The sequence below is a fragment of the Doryrhamphus excisus genome, chromosome 17 (genome assembly GCF_030265055.1).
Source record: "Doryrhamphus excisus isolate RoL2022-K1 chromosome 17, RoL_Dexc_1.0, whole genome shotgun sequence".
Taxonomy (NCBI): domain Eukaryota; kingdom Metazoa; phylum Chordata; class Actinopteri; order Syngnathiformes; family Syngnathidae; genus Doryrhamphus; species Doryrhamphus excisus.
Window position 1 is genome coordinate 12,114,652 of NC_080482.1, and position 13,073 is coordinate 12,127,724.

General features: G+C 44.3%; 1 protein-coding gene across 1 annotated transcript; it reads right to left on the bottom strand.

The window, feature by feature from the left end:
• Positions 1-907: 907 nt before the first annotated feature.
• capn7 (calpain 7) lies at positions 908-13,069 on the bottom strand. The gene is made up of 21 exons (XM_058053084.1): positions 12,727-13,069; positions 12,471-12,579; positions 10,794-10,951; positions 10,470-10,537; positions 10,162-10,389; positions 9,944-10,030; positions 9,706-9,832; positions 9,540-9,625; positions 9,344-9,437; positions 9,095-9,241; positions 7,649-7,755; positions 7,175-7,295; positions 6,915-7,059; positions 5,413-5,512; positions 5,206-5,341; positions 5,042-5,117; positions 4,712-4,857; positions 3,966-4,028; positions 3,411-3,541; positions 1,931-2,023; positions 908-1,425 (listed from the first exon to the last, which is right to left on the bottom strand). The coding sequence occupies exons 1-21, from the start codon at positions 12,826-12,828 to the stop codon at positions 1,281-1,283; spliced, it is 2,469 nt and encodes an 822-aa protein (XP_057909067.1). The 5' UTR covers positions 12,829-13,069; the 3' UTR covers positions 908-1,280.
• Positions 13,070-13,073: the final 4 nt, after the last annotated feature.

The window sequence follows — 13,073 nt, forward strand, 5'->3', positions numbered from 1 at the left end:
ACAGTTTAATGAAGCAGCCGTGACGCTATGAGGAAAATGACCTCATTTAACACTTAATGAATGTGACACCACTACTGGCCTTTTAGTCGACATGTAAACAGCTGAGGGGATCAGATGAGGACAACGTAGTGACTGACATGCATGACTATCCTACATCTGATTAACACGCATCACTAGCCATAAAAGACTAACTTTATGATAAAAGGACTTGATTGTTTGGTAATCTCTCTCAAGGCAAACGGGCCCTTGGTATCTGGCCAGGCCCTTGTAGGACTCAGCACCTGTGGTGTAATTAGGGTCCAGTGTGTTGTATATCAGGCGGCAGTTGAGGGCGTACGCCTATGCAACTTGGTATTTGTCAACCAAATGTGGATATTTGGATATTGAAGTGCGAGAGACATGCGTTCCTCCCCTCAGGTCATCCGCTTCAGATAGTAACCACAAGAACAATATCACTGATACAAGCAGCTGAGGTGGCTTGGGCATCTGGTGTGGAGGTGCCTGGAGACCAATAAGTGTGTACGCCCCTACTGGGGGTGTTGTCCCTGTAACCCTGATAAGGGGAAGAAAATGACTGGACACCTGACTATCCTTATGTAATGGATGCCAGCCAGTGTGGATGTGCTAGTATATGTTAGCAAAGCTCACTCCCTGAACCTTAAGAGCCATGCAGCGTGTCTGGATGAACTCTTCACTCTCACCATGACGAAGCAAACACTTCACGCTCCCATCCAACGGTAGTCTGTTGCTGCGGCAACAAAGCACTGCACGACGGAGTCATACGACAAACAAATGAAATCACAATATCAACAAGCTGCACAGGAACAAATCTAAGAAGACTGAACAAAAGCAACTGACCCCCCCTCCCCCATTCTGTAGCCTCCACTCCTGTGGCGATTCACCTCGATGTCATAAGTCGTCAGTAAATCTTTTTCTTTGAGCAAAGTCCGCCTGGTAACACGATAACGTTGTGCTGCACAGACTTGTTGCACTTGTCTGGACTGGGTTAACAAGCTCGTGAGGACACTCTTCTGATATATTCTCACGGCCTCCACAGGACTTTTTTGACAACTACTCACCAACATGAGACAAAAACGTACTGGATGTGAGGATCGTTGGAATGGAAGATCAGCTTTGGGAGATGATAATTTATTTTGTGTCTACATGATGTTGGCAAACAGTACATACTGGAAGTTTGGCTAAATGATCCCCTAATGACATCACTGTTTTCATTATAATTGATCCTTCCATGTGCCCCCAACCCCAAATATAAATGATCTTCATTGCAGCTGAGAAACCTTGAGGGGGGCGGTGCTGGAAAAGTCCAAGAAAAAGGGTCCTTCCTGTTTGGGCAGGAAGGTGGTAGGGATGACGTTGTAGATGCCGGCGGGGACGTGCTCAGCCTCCATGTAGCAGAAGCCACATCTGCAGGAAGGGGAAGGGCGGTGGTACACATGTTAATAATTCAGAAATAGTTCAGAACACACAAGTCAGAGGTGTGGCACGTGCACGTGAGGATGACCTATGGGACAACAAGCATGTGACTCTTAAAATCCTGGGGGGGTTCTTCAGTCTTGTGACCTCATGTGTGTCACACCAAGAGTTTGATGCCCATGAGATGCTAAAGGTGTCATGATGAATGTGTGGCTGACGTAAGTCACACATGTTGGCATGTGTATTGCGTGTTCACACTGAGAAGTATGACAAAATGCTGTACGTTTGAAATAATGGTGGCCGAGAAGCAACCTGTAGCTATGGATGAAAAAAGCAGCAGAGTTCACACTGTGTACTTATTGAAGTGTACTGACCACAAGCATTCCATTTGAGACACATCCAGAGTGCACTACATTTTCCCGTACTTCTCAGTTTGAATGCATTTTATGCACTGAACAAAGTATGTTTGAGTACATAAGTGAGAAAAGGCAAGTACCTGTAGTCTCCACTGCTCCTCTTGTGTGACGTTGTTGCATTGGCATCTGCCGCCGTTGACACGGTCACCACCTCAAAGCCGACGCTGTATTGTCTGATTGCAGAGAACCTCTGTCAGCACATTGACACTCACTGCGACAAAGCTGCCATGTTTGTTTGCTGGCTGGCAGGATTATAAAATGGTTGATTCGCTTGCTGCCCAAACTGTATCAAGGGTGCTCACTCGACCAAGACACAAGTGTGCACGGGTGCTCCATGAAGACGCTTCACTAACACAATGCTATTCGACAAACACTCTTGAGTGAATGGAGTACCTGATTCACTGTGGAGGGGACTTGAGTGCATGCACGTACCCAATTTACGACAGTGAATGACTCATAGGAATTCATCCATCCATCCATTTTCTGCACCGCTTATCCTCACGAGTGTCGCGGGCATGCTCGAGCCTATCCCAGCTGTCTTCAGGCGACTCCAAATTGTCCATAGGTATGAATGTGAGTGTGAATGGTTGTTTGTCTATATGTGCCCTGTGATTGGCTGGCGACCAGTCCAGGGTGTACCCCGCCTCTCACTCAGTCAGCTGGGATAGGCTCCAACATACCCCTGCCACCCTAGTAGGGCTAAGCGGCATAGAAAGCGGATGAATGGAGCAACTTTAAAGTTTCCATTGTTTCCCAGCTGTCAGTTGGTACCCAAGGTGAAATGTTTATTACCAGTAATAACAAGTCTCAGCAGCCACTTTAGACTTGAGTTAAGGAGCAGCCTTGGATGGTTGACAAGCGTCTGGGATGGACTAACATCGAAAGTGTTAAATTGTGTGAAAACGCCTGTGAGAAGTGAGGGTACTGATAGGGAACATGTAGGAGAATGTCCTGTGTGGTGTGCTACTGTATATCATGTCTCTATACTATATTTAATAAAGAGCGTGTAAGAATAATGTCGGCAGGCTGGCCATGCTGGTGAGTTCCATGACATTGGTAACGGACATCTGAAGTTCAACTGCGCAGTAAAAAACATTAAAGACGTTGCCCCAGTTATATAACAATGCTACTTATCTTTTCCAAGAAGATGTGCATACAAAATATGTCCACATGTATATTACAGGGACTTTTACACCATCACAATGGATTTGAACCACAGTGTGTCAATGAATGCGTGTCTACACATCAGTGCACCATGACTGCTTTACTCTTGTGTATACTGTACCATACACACATCCACATCCAGCCAATGACCGCAGAACATTAAAAACAATGATGTCACCAGAGGATCTACTGTATCTGAGTGATTTATGTAAATGGCCGCCAGGACGGTGTGAAATCCATTGTCCAAAGGAACATCTACTAGATGGATTTGGCACAGACTAATCTGGCCTACTAGAAAGAAAGTTCATGCAATACAGAGAAATAAATAGTTGGAAACTATTTCTGTCCTCATGTTGTTCACAATGAAAGCTCAGCTTGGAGCAAACAAGGACTGACCTGGATCCTCGCAGTTCTATGAGCAGTGGACCCGCCCGCTCCAGCTGGACTTGGTAGGTGGGATTGTTTTTGTACGAGTCCTTGTAGTTCCCACATCCTCCAGCACTCAGGCCTTTCCACTGCCCGTTAATCTGAGGGACACGGGACAAAGTATGTCAACACACACAGTAGGGCTACACGGTGGACCAGTGGTTAGCATGGTGGCCACACTGTGAGGAGATCTGCAGGCTCTGGATTTGAAAAGTTCTGATACTTTGTTGTAAAAGTGTGATCCCCTTCTGGTGAGCGTGGATACATCATCCTCTACGCTGACAGTCAAATTCATTCATTCATTCATTCATCAGAGTAGGTTAGGTTTCTGCCCTGTATTGATCAGCCATTTTTACTCACTAAGAAAATCTTAAAAAGAATTGAAATCATACAAAAATACATGTATAATACAGCTCACTGGGCAAATATTCATTTATTTTATGTTATCATTACTCTTATTATTTTCTCTGAGGCTCTGCCTGCACGTGACTTAACACAAGCATAGTCCTGCACTCGCTGACGTACCCTTTTGGTGTGTGTGAAGGGATTTGGGATCTTGGCGAAGCTGAATTTGCATCCAGAGTAAACCTGCAAGAAAAACAATCCAAGTGTTGGGCTTACACTACGCTTGTCAGGAGAGCATTCATACGAGATGTGGCAGGAACGTTCCCGGACTGTTGATGTTCCTGACAGGCAGGGAAAGCACGTCAAGACTCCAGGAGGATTACTTCCAAGCAGGAATCTACTTAGTAGTTTGGATATGACATACATATGTTCTGTGACCAACCTCGTAATTCAACAAAAGATGCATTATTTGCTCAACAACGGGAATGCTGTGAGTAGAAGTGTGGAAATTCAGAGAGCAATTTATCTTCAGCTCGTTTTGATCTCGGTTCCTTGGGCAGTTAGCGAGGGAAAGCAGACTTCTAGGAATTACTAGGAATTCATGCATGCAATTGGTTCTCAGAGAACATAAGTTCGCAGAAGTGTGTACCAGAGTTCTGATGCTTATGCTTAACAGTACGCATTAGCTAAAGTAGCTTTCCAACTGTATCCACGCCATGTTCCATAAACCCACAGGCTGGTGACACCATCACCAATCAGAGGGATCGCCTTTGGCTTATTTTGTTCTAATTTTTTGCTACGAGAATTCTTTTTTTGGTCTTGTCCAAGGCATCATTCTGGTCTGGAAGGGAGGGTAAATCTCAGCCACCATCATCTGGTGTTTCGCCAAAGGACAACGAAAGAATGCAAGCAGGACTCTCACTCACTCGCAGTGTGTAGTTGATGGTGTTCTGTTTCTCGTACTGCGACACCACCAGCGTGAAGGTGTGCGTCCCCGTGCTTGTCAACCTTATCTTAGTCAGGTAGTGGGGGCTGTTGATTCGGATGCCATCGATGTAGGGAGGGGGCTCGGCTGCGTGGGGGGACAGGACAAAAGAATAATCTTCTGGTTTTGTACATGAAGCTCATAAATGTACTTTTACAAAAAGATACAACTATTCATGTTTAATATACTTGGACGTGTGTCTAATATTATGATGTGATTGTTGTGTTGTGTTGACTATTCCAAGACAAGGAAAGACACAGCGAGGTCATACCTGGATAGTAAACCTTCTTGCCGTCAGTCTTGTAAACAACCAGAGTGATGAACTCTCGGTTCTGTGCAAAATCCTCCTGTGAGCACATGAAGAAAGACACAAACATAACATGACCTCATGTAAGATGACATCATCATCATCATCATCGTCTCCCAACCCGCCACCTTGTCAGTGATGTGTCGGGTGAGGAGCACCCATACAGCAGCGCCCCCTACTGGACATTGCACCTCCAGCTTGTACTGGGGGTTGTTGGCTAAACTGTAGACGTCCTTCACCGGGCCCTGACTTCCATCCCAGCTGCTGCAAAACACAACAGCACACACGTCAGCACTGACATCCATGCTGCATGAATAAGATGCACACTGACCAACCTGTGAATACACGTGGATTCCTTGAAGAGGGCGGGGTTCCAGCTCAGGTAGATGACATCATAGTACTGACACAGGTCCTCCCATGCAATCCAAAAGACACCTGAGGAGACCAAACATGGAAGATGAAAGTCTTGGTGCTGTATAGTCACTAAACCGTGTCTTCTGACCCCATCTTCATATTTTACTAATTTTCTTCGGGGTTGAGCTCTTTCTGTGCAATTCTCCTCCAAAACACCAGGGACGATACCTTCCGGAAAGTTACATCAGTGAGCAACCACAACTATTTATTTAGCTTATTAGCTTCCGATGTCTTATTGGAGCTGCAACTAACTGATAAATTACAACTGTCACTGTTTTTTTTAAAATAAATGTTGATTTGAAATTGGGGCTGCACAGTGGACGAGTGGTTAGAGCAGGCCTTTTCTCCGAGTACTCCGGTTTCCTCCCACATTCCAAAAACATGCTAGGTTAATTGGTGACTCCAAATTGTCCATAGGTATGAATGTGAGTGTGAATGGTTGTTTGTCTATATGTGCCCTGTGATTGGCTGGCCACCAGTCCAGGGTGTACCGCGCCTCTCGCCTGAAGACAGCTGGGATAGGCTCCAGCATGCCCCCATGACCCTCGTGAGGATAAGCGGTAGAAATTGGATGCGGCTACTGCTGCATCTGAAATTTTTAAACCTAAATTTAATTTGATGCCTGTTTTAGAGCAATATGAATGAATGGGAAATTAATTGTTTGAAACAAATATATTTTTACTTCCAAATAACACAATTAAAAAAATTATTTAGATATTTTTGTTCTAGAAATTGGTCCTGTACGTGACCGACAACATTTAAACAGCTCCACTCGGTGTGCTCGTTTGTCATTAAATACGTACAGGCGTCATGTTTGAATAGAACACATAAAATGCTGCCAGAGAGGCAGGGAGAGCCAGGCAAAATGTGTAAACAAAGATGGCCAACAAATTTGGCATAGATGGCTTAGCCTGCGACAAGCTGTCATCAATTGACTAGACATTTTACAAACTATTTTTCTTTCTCTCTGGATAATAAGAAACAAAGTGAACGTCAACACAGTTTGGGCACTTTTATCTCATCACACGTGTGCAAGTGCCAACAAAGCAGACAGACCAAAATAAAGCAATATGATATTTTACATTGTTTTCAAACTAACTGTGGCCAATGTGTGTAAATAATAAGCTATATAGCATATATAACTATTCATACATTATATTAACGTATTTTGTGTCGACTTTTATTTTGTTGGCTCGCTGCGCCACGATCAATTACTTGGAGCAGAAACTTTTACGGTCCATGTCACCACAACACAACATTATCCTTTTTAGGAGGTGCACATCCAGCCGCGAAGGGGCTTATGAAGGGGGAGGAGTGAGCCTGCATAGCAAAGGGGTGCCTCCTCGACACGGAGTCATACAGCAGACACTCCTAACCTTTAAATTCAACCGCAGTGCTGCTGAAGTTACGAGAAGAGCAATACCGTTATCAAACTTCTGCGCGGTCTTGGGGTCAAAGTTGAGGTATTTCAGGAGTTCAGGCGTCCAATTCTTGTCATCCCGCTCACTGTAGCGGCCCTTCCAGCGCAAGTGGCTCCACGGGTTCTTCAGCTGCAGGAAACGCATATTCTACAAAAGAAACATGGCCACAGGGGGCGGGCATGTTAAAGGAACGTGACCTCCTGGTGGGAATGAAGCTGGGTTTGATCACATCACATGCTAACGCTACGTTCTTTAGACTAACCTTGTACTCCCTGATGTCGAGAACTGCATAGGCATGAGTTGGCACCAAACCCCATCTCTCCCCTTCCTCCTCTGTCATCACCCCAGTTGCTGTAGTGATGAGGACGTCACCCCTGTGGAACCTGAATGTGCAAAAAAACAACACCAAATGTGTTTATTGCCATATGGACAGTTTAAATACATTTTCCCACACCTAATAACATTATCCTTACCATTAATCTTACCCTAAAACCCTAAGCATTCACAACTTGACTCGCACATGACATTGATTTGAATCAGCCCAAACAGGAAGTTACATTAAAAAATTCAATTCTGACTGTGACTGCTTCAATTAGTGCCGTGAAGAAAAGAACAGGAAACTCCCAGCATGCATTGACATATGCAAACACACGTATCGAGGTGATGTGACGAGAAAAGACAACAAAGTCACACAGTACAAAGAAAAAGGTGAGGGTGTTATTCATGTGACGCTCACCTCTGGAAAAGCATGCGGAAAGTGTCGTCCTTGCTGAACGACTGATTGTCAGAGTGCATGGCGATGCGTTCAGGGATCCAGCCAGTCAACGCGTGGAGATCAATGTTCTTTAAAAATATAAAATTAGAAAAGCAATTGATAAAGAGATGTTAATAAGATGTGTTCTTTGTATGTGTTGACTTTAAGATACATTGTATTTGTCCATTTCAGTTACCATGGTGATGAAATTACAAATCAGCCCCTCAAGAAAGCCACTTCATTCACTAGATATCACACTCCTGAACTTATTTTGGTGGGTTATGTTAAAGATATCATAAACAGAACTAAGATACAATGACCTGAGGCTAAAGATCATTGATACCATGGCAAGGCTACAGCAAACACGGCAGGGAATCCACAACTGTCTTCATGTGCTTCATACACTTAACTAACTTCAATATCTGCTCGGGATGTCACGAGACAACCAACGAGACGAGATGATGGACGAGATCCGATCCAAGAGGACAAAACGAGAGAAGATTTTAACATTAATTCAAACAAATTGGGTGTAGTCTTTTTTTCGTATTGATGGGCTCATTTTGCTCATTATTAATATTCCCAAAATAATATTATAATATTAATATTCGACTGACAAGGTCTCACTCTCTTGTTCTATGGAACTTTGTTACTCTATGAAGCATCTACGTCAGGGTCGAGTGCCTTATTGGCTAAGAGAGCCATGAAAGCCACATATTTAAAAATGTATCCGGGAGAGAAAGAGATACAATTTTCAAATATAAAGAGTCTCTGAATTTATTATTTGTAATCATGTTGATAACAATAACAAATAAAATACTTTTCCCCAATAATGCGACTTCTAGTGCTCATGGTTTTGAACATTACTCTAATTTTCCTTCTTTTCCCCAACTTCTTCATCAAAAGGGTTTGCTTGGTGTCTGATCCGGATCATATAAATAGTTCGTATAGTAACTATAACTATATAGTAATAGTAAATATAAATAGTTGACATTGGCTCTGCCCAAACGCACTGCAGTAGAAAATGAATTAAAATGCTGGAAGAGGTTTTACATTTTGAACATTATTTTAACACTGTTAATTCCGGTTATGTTTTACTTTAAAGTGCGAATAAAAGAGATGCACAGACGCAGTCATCCAAAGAGCAACATCTGGCTCCCGAACCGTAGCTTCCCTACCACTAGTCTAGGCTGTTTGTAGGCGAGAGATCATTTAAATTAATCATTTCATTCATTTTATCACAACGCTTTTTTCTCTGAACGAGACATACTCTTGTGCTCTTTCCCCAGATTGGTCTATTGATTTGCTTTTGTAATTCATTTCATGTACATTTAAAAATATGACCTGATTTCATAATCATCATCATCTGAAAGACTTGAGCAAGTCGTTCACACGTTCACACTTCCTGTTCCTTCCTAGGAATGCACCCACCGAGTTGGAGCCTGGAAAGTCATAGCCGCCCATCACCTTCATGTAGGCTTTCTCTATGAGAGACACCCACAGCTCGTTCCTGTTACTGGAGTACGAGCACAGCAGCTCACCGCCACGGTCCACAGGAAGGAGATCGTCTATGATGACCTGCACACCAAAGAGTGGTCCAATCATATGCTGCCTTTTGACCAGTTTTAGGTTTATTGAGGAATATTTTGTGAGAGTGTAATGATAGTAAACAACGTTCACCTTCCTGGGGACTCCGTTGATGTGCAGCTTGACCATGTATTTCCCACAGGGATTGTATTCGGGCTCTCCTCGCCTGTTCTGAGGGTAGATGATGCTGCACAAACACACACCCATTAAGTCCTCAACCTTTATTTCCTTCCTGTTCATCTGCAGGTGTTTAAATGCTGGATGGTTCCTAAGTGTGGATCATAGCTACCTGGTGATGAGCTTCTTGTTGTAGCGCCTCTCGTATGCGGCGCTGATGGCGAGCGACGCCACAAACGAACAGTCAGACACCACCGTCTGGTTGGCAGGAGCACACGTTAGACATTTTTCTTAAAGCAAACAAAAGCAGCAACACTTCAGTCAAGAGGGGAGTGGACCTGTTTGATGCTGAAGCTGGACACAGACATGATCATGGTGGGACTGGTGCAGATCTCATCAGGCCGCACCCAGCGGGAAAAGATGGCTTTCTGTTTGGGCGACAGTGCCAGTTTGCCTGTTTTGTCCCTGGTGGGGAGAATTTGAAAAAACACATTATGAAATATAACAATCGGTGGATTTATTATTCATTATTGATTTAATAATGCTGCCATGTTGGATTGAAGGGAATGGACTCACGAGAAAGGCACGGGAAAGGCAAAGCGCTCCTTGAGGTCTACGCTCATGAAGGGCACGTAGGCGATGCCGTTGATTGTCGACGTGCTCCTGCAAACACGCAAGAATGTGATCAGCAGGCATCACAACCCGCCGCTAACAACACAAAAAGTTACAATAAAATGCGGTGAAAGAGGAACTCTACACAATCTTTTCATAGGTTTCTCTACAGACCGGCTCACCTGAGGACCTCGATCTCCTCAGACGTGTAGCGCTGACCGTGGGGTTCACTGGACTGGACTGCCCGGACCGGCTGAGGCTGCTGGCGGTCGTGGAGGGTAAAGTCTGGCCCAAGGGGAAAAAACTGACGGATGGGCCCAGAGGAGCTCGGCTTTGCCCCCGAAGGCCCCGCTCGGTCCTGAGTCTGGGCCAGACCAGGCTTGGACTGTGATTGTTTGAGACCTTCAGCCCTGATGGGACACAGTCGGACTCAGTTGAGAGACTTCCGTGTGCTGAAAACACAGGAGTAACTTTGTCTGGTATGACATACCGGTCTAAAGCCTGATGGGCCAACTGCTTCAGCTTGGTCTGAAGAGCCTGGTCCGATGTCTCGTTAGACTAAACACATAAGAAGCACAAGTGGAAGAACATGTACACGTCCTGTAGGGTTGGGCGATATTTTTTATATACCCATATAGTGTCTTCCAATTATAAGAAACTGACTTATAGCGGTATAAATGATAAACTTAAATAAGCCAAGTTGCACGCCGCAGTGGACTTTGATACATACAGTACATCCCAAACATATCATGATACATACCAAGGGCCATATCGCCCAATGCTAAAGTCCAGCAAAGGAGCATGGAACACTCACAGTCTTAATGCACAGCTCCACAGCCTGAGTGTAGAGTTCAATGGCTTCATCACCGTTTCCCTTTTCGTCCTCTTCAAAGGCTTGCGTGACCAAGAAGTGGGCGCGTTCGAGGTCTACCTGCTGCCGAGACTTCAATGGGTCGCTCTTCTGTGCCTCGACTGAGGTTGAATGTCAAGAAAGGAAAAATAAGTTTATGGACATTGAGAACGTGGAAAAATTACTATCTTTCAAAAGATAGCAGCAGGGACCATCTTCATATTGCAGGCATACACTTTTTATGACCAAGCTGAAATTTAAAATAAACATTGGTTTTTCATTCATTCATTTTCTACTGCTTATCCTCAAAAGGGTTGTGGGGGCCAGGGGCTGGAGCCTATCCCAGCTGTCTACAGGCGAGAGGCGGGGTACACCCTGGACTGATCGCCAGCCAATCACAGGGCACATATAGACAAACAACCATTCACACTCACATTCATACCTATGGACAATTTGGAGTCGCCAAATAACCTAGCATGTTTTTGGAATGTGGGACGAAACCGGAGTCCCTGGAGAAAACCCACGCACACACAGAGAACATGCAAACTCCACACAGAGATGCCCGAGGGTGGAATTGAACATGGGTCTGCTAGCTGTGTGGCCTGTGCGCTAACCACTTAATCACCGTGCAGCCGTAAACATTGGTTTCATTTAGGGAAAGTGTGAGCCTCCAAAGTTAATAGCATAGCATGGAATTGTTGACAGCAACAGTAAAAAATACTTAACACTGTCATCTGTGTATTCTGATGGGACACTCCCACAGCCACACACATCACACAAGTACACAGTGTGTGAGTGCAGTCATGGAAAAAGTAATTCAGACACGCACTGAGAAAATACTTCCTTGTTATTCAGTCTTAGGAGGAGACAACAGTCTTTCTAACAGTGGCTGACAGGAGTGTTGGCAAAAGTGTTGCTCCAAACACACAAATGATCCAAAAGCAAAAACACACCAACATCACATAATACTGCAGAAACAAAAACAAATAGTGAAAAATGCTGCAAATACATAAGCCCCCAAAACAACGGCATGACAAAATCCTACAACTTCACAGAACAAAACAAATTAGGAAAGCCACCAGGAAGTTAACCAGGCTATACGAGGAAGTTAGCCATGTTACCAGAGGTTGCCAAATGGGAGGGATATTCATCATTAAAAGACATGAGCAGGATGCCTAGGAGAAAGTTGCCAGAATGAAAAGGTACACTTTTCATGATCTGTTTGTTAAACACTAGGCTGTAAAAATGTTTTTTTTATCTATAATACTATAAAACATTACATTTAAGTCTTTAAAGGCCAATATCCTGTTTTGTGAACTTGCAGCATTTCTGTCATGCAGTTGTTTTGGAGGCTTATGTTTGTTTTATGTCGTGTGTGTGTGTGTTTTTTTTTAGCTTGTGCTTCTGCATTTGGACCATTTGGACATTGCTCCTCACTTGACCCTGTTGGCCACCATATGTCCTGGTACTATTAAATGTATCAGAATGTAAATGTAATGGAAGTATAAAGATGCCAGTGGCAGAGTGGCTACTCTGCTTTACACTCGTTTTGTGAGAACGTGTGGTTCGAGCCCAGGTGTTGTGTGCGGGGCGAGACTGTATTCCTCCTGTACGTGCAATTAATCAGTTGCAATGACTTACAGACATTGTGGAGGGTTTGCACTCTATCCAAGTACTCATTGACTTTGTCCTGTATTCCCTCCAGTTTGGAGCCTGCCATGCCAGCATAGATGAGGGCCTGGGCTGCCTCCTGAAGCAAAGATTTAACCGTTCATTACATGTTGTGGTGCAGAAGGGGCACAAGAGCATTACATTGCGTCAGGAGAGTGAAAGTAAGAAACGACGAAATATCTCACCGTCACATATGGGTGGGATCTTAAATGCTCCGGGTACTCACCTTATAATAAAATACAGCCTCCTTATATTTGGCATTCTGGTCATAGGTGACTGCCGTTTTGGCAAATTTGACAGCGTCGAGCTCCAAAGCCGCGCTGTCCATCTCAACACAACTTGTTGACTAAGTGACAAGCTAGCCTCCTAATGTACACAATGTTAATGCCGCTTACTTAGAGAACAGCTTCGTTCGTGAAGGCGGACAAAACACAGCAACATAATGGCGGTGATCCAGTAAGAGTCTCATTTCGTGTCCAGTGTCTTTCAATAGTTACCGCTTACTAACAATTGCCTTCACTGCCAAAACAGGCATGTCGTTTCCGGGATTGCACTCAGCGCAGGCGCAGCAGT

What these genes read in the sequence shown, in the direction of transcription:
- capn7 (XM_058053084.1), bottom strand. Translation starts at nt 12,828, where the DNA reads ATGGACAGCGCGGCTTTGGAGCTCGACGCTGTCAAATTTGCCAAAACG. An exon ending in AACAAGAAGCTCATCACCAG is followed by an intron (nt 9,438 to 9,539) that starts GTAGCTATGATC and finishes GTGTTTGTGCAG; the next exon opens with CATCATCTACCCTCAGAACA. An exon ending in ACTTTCCAGGCTCCAACTCG is followed by an intron (nt 7,756 to 9,094) that starts GTGGGTGCATTC and finishes ATATTTTTAAAG; the next exon opens with AACATTGATCTCCACGCGTT.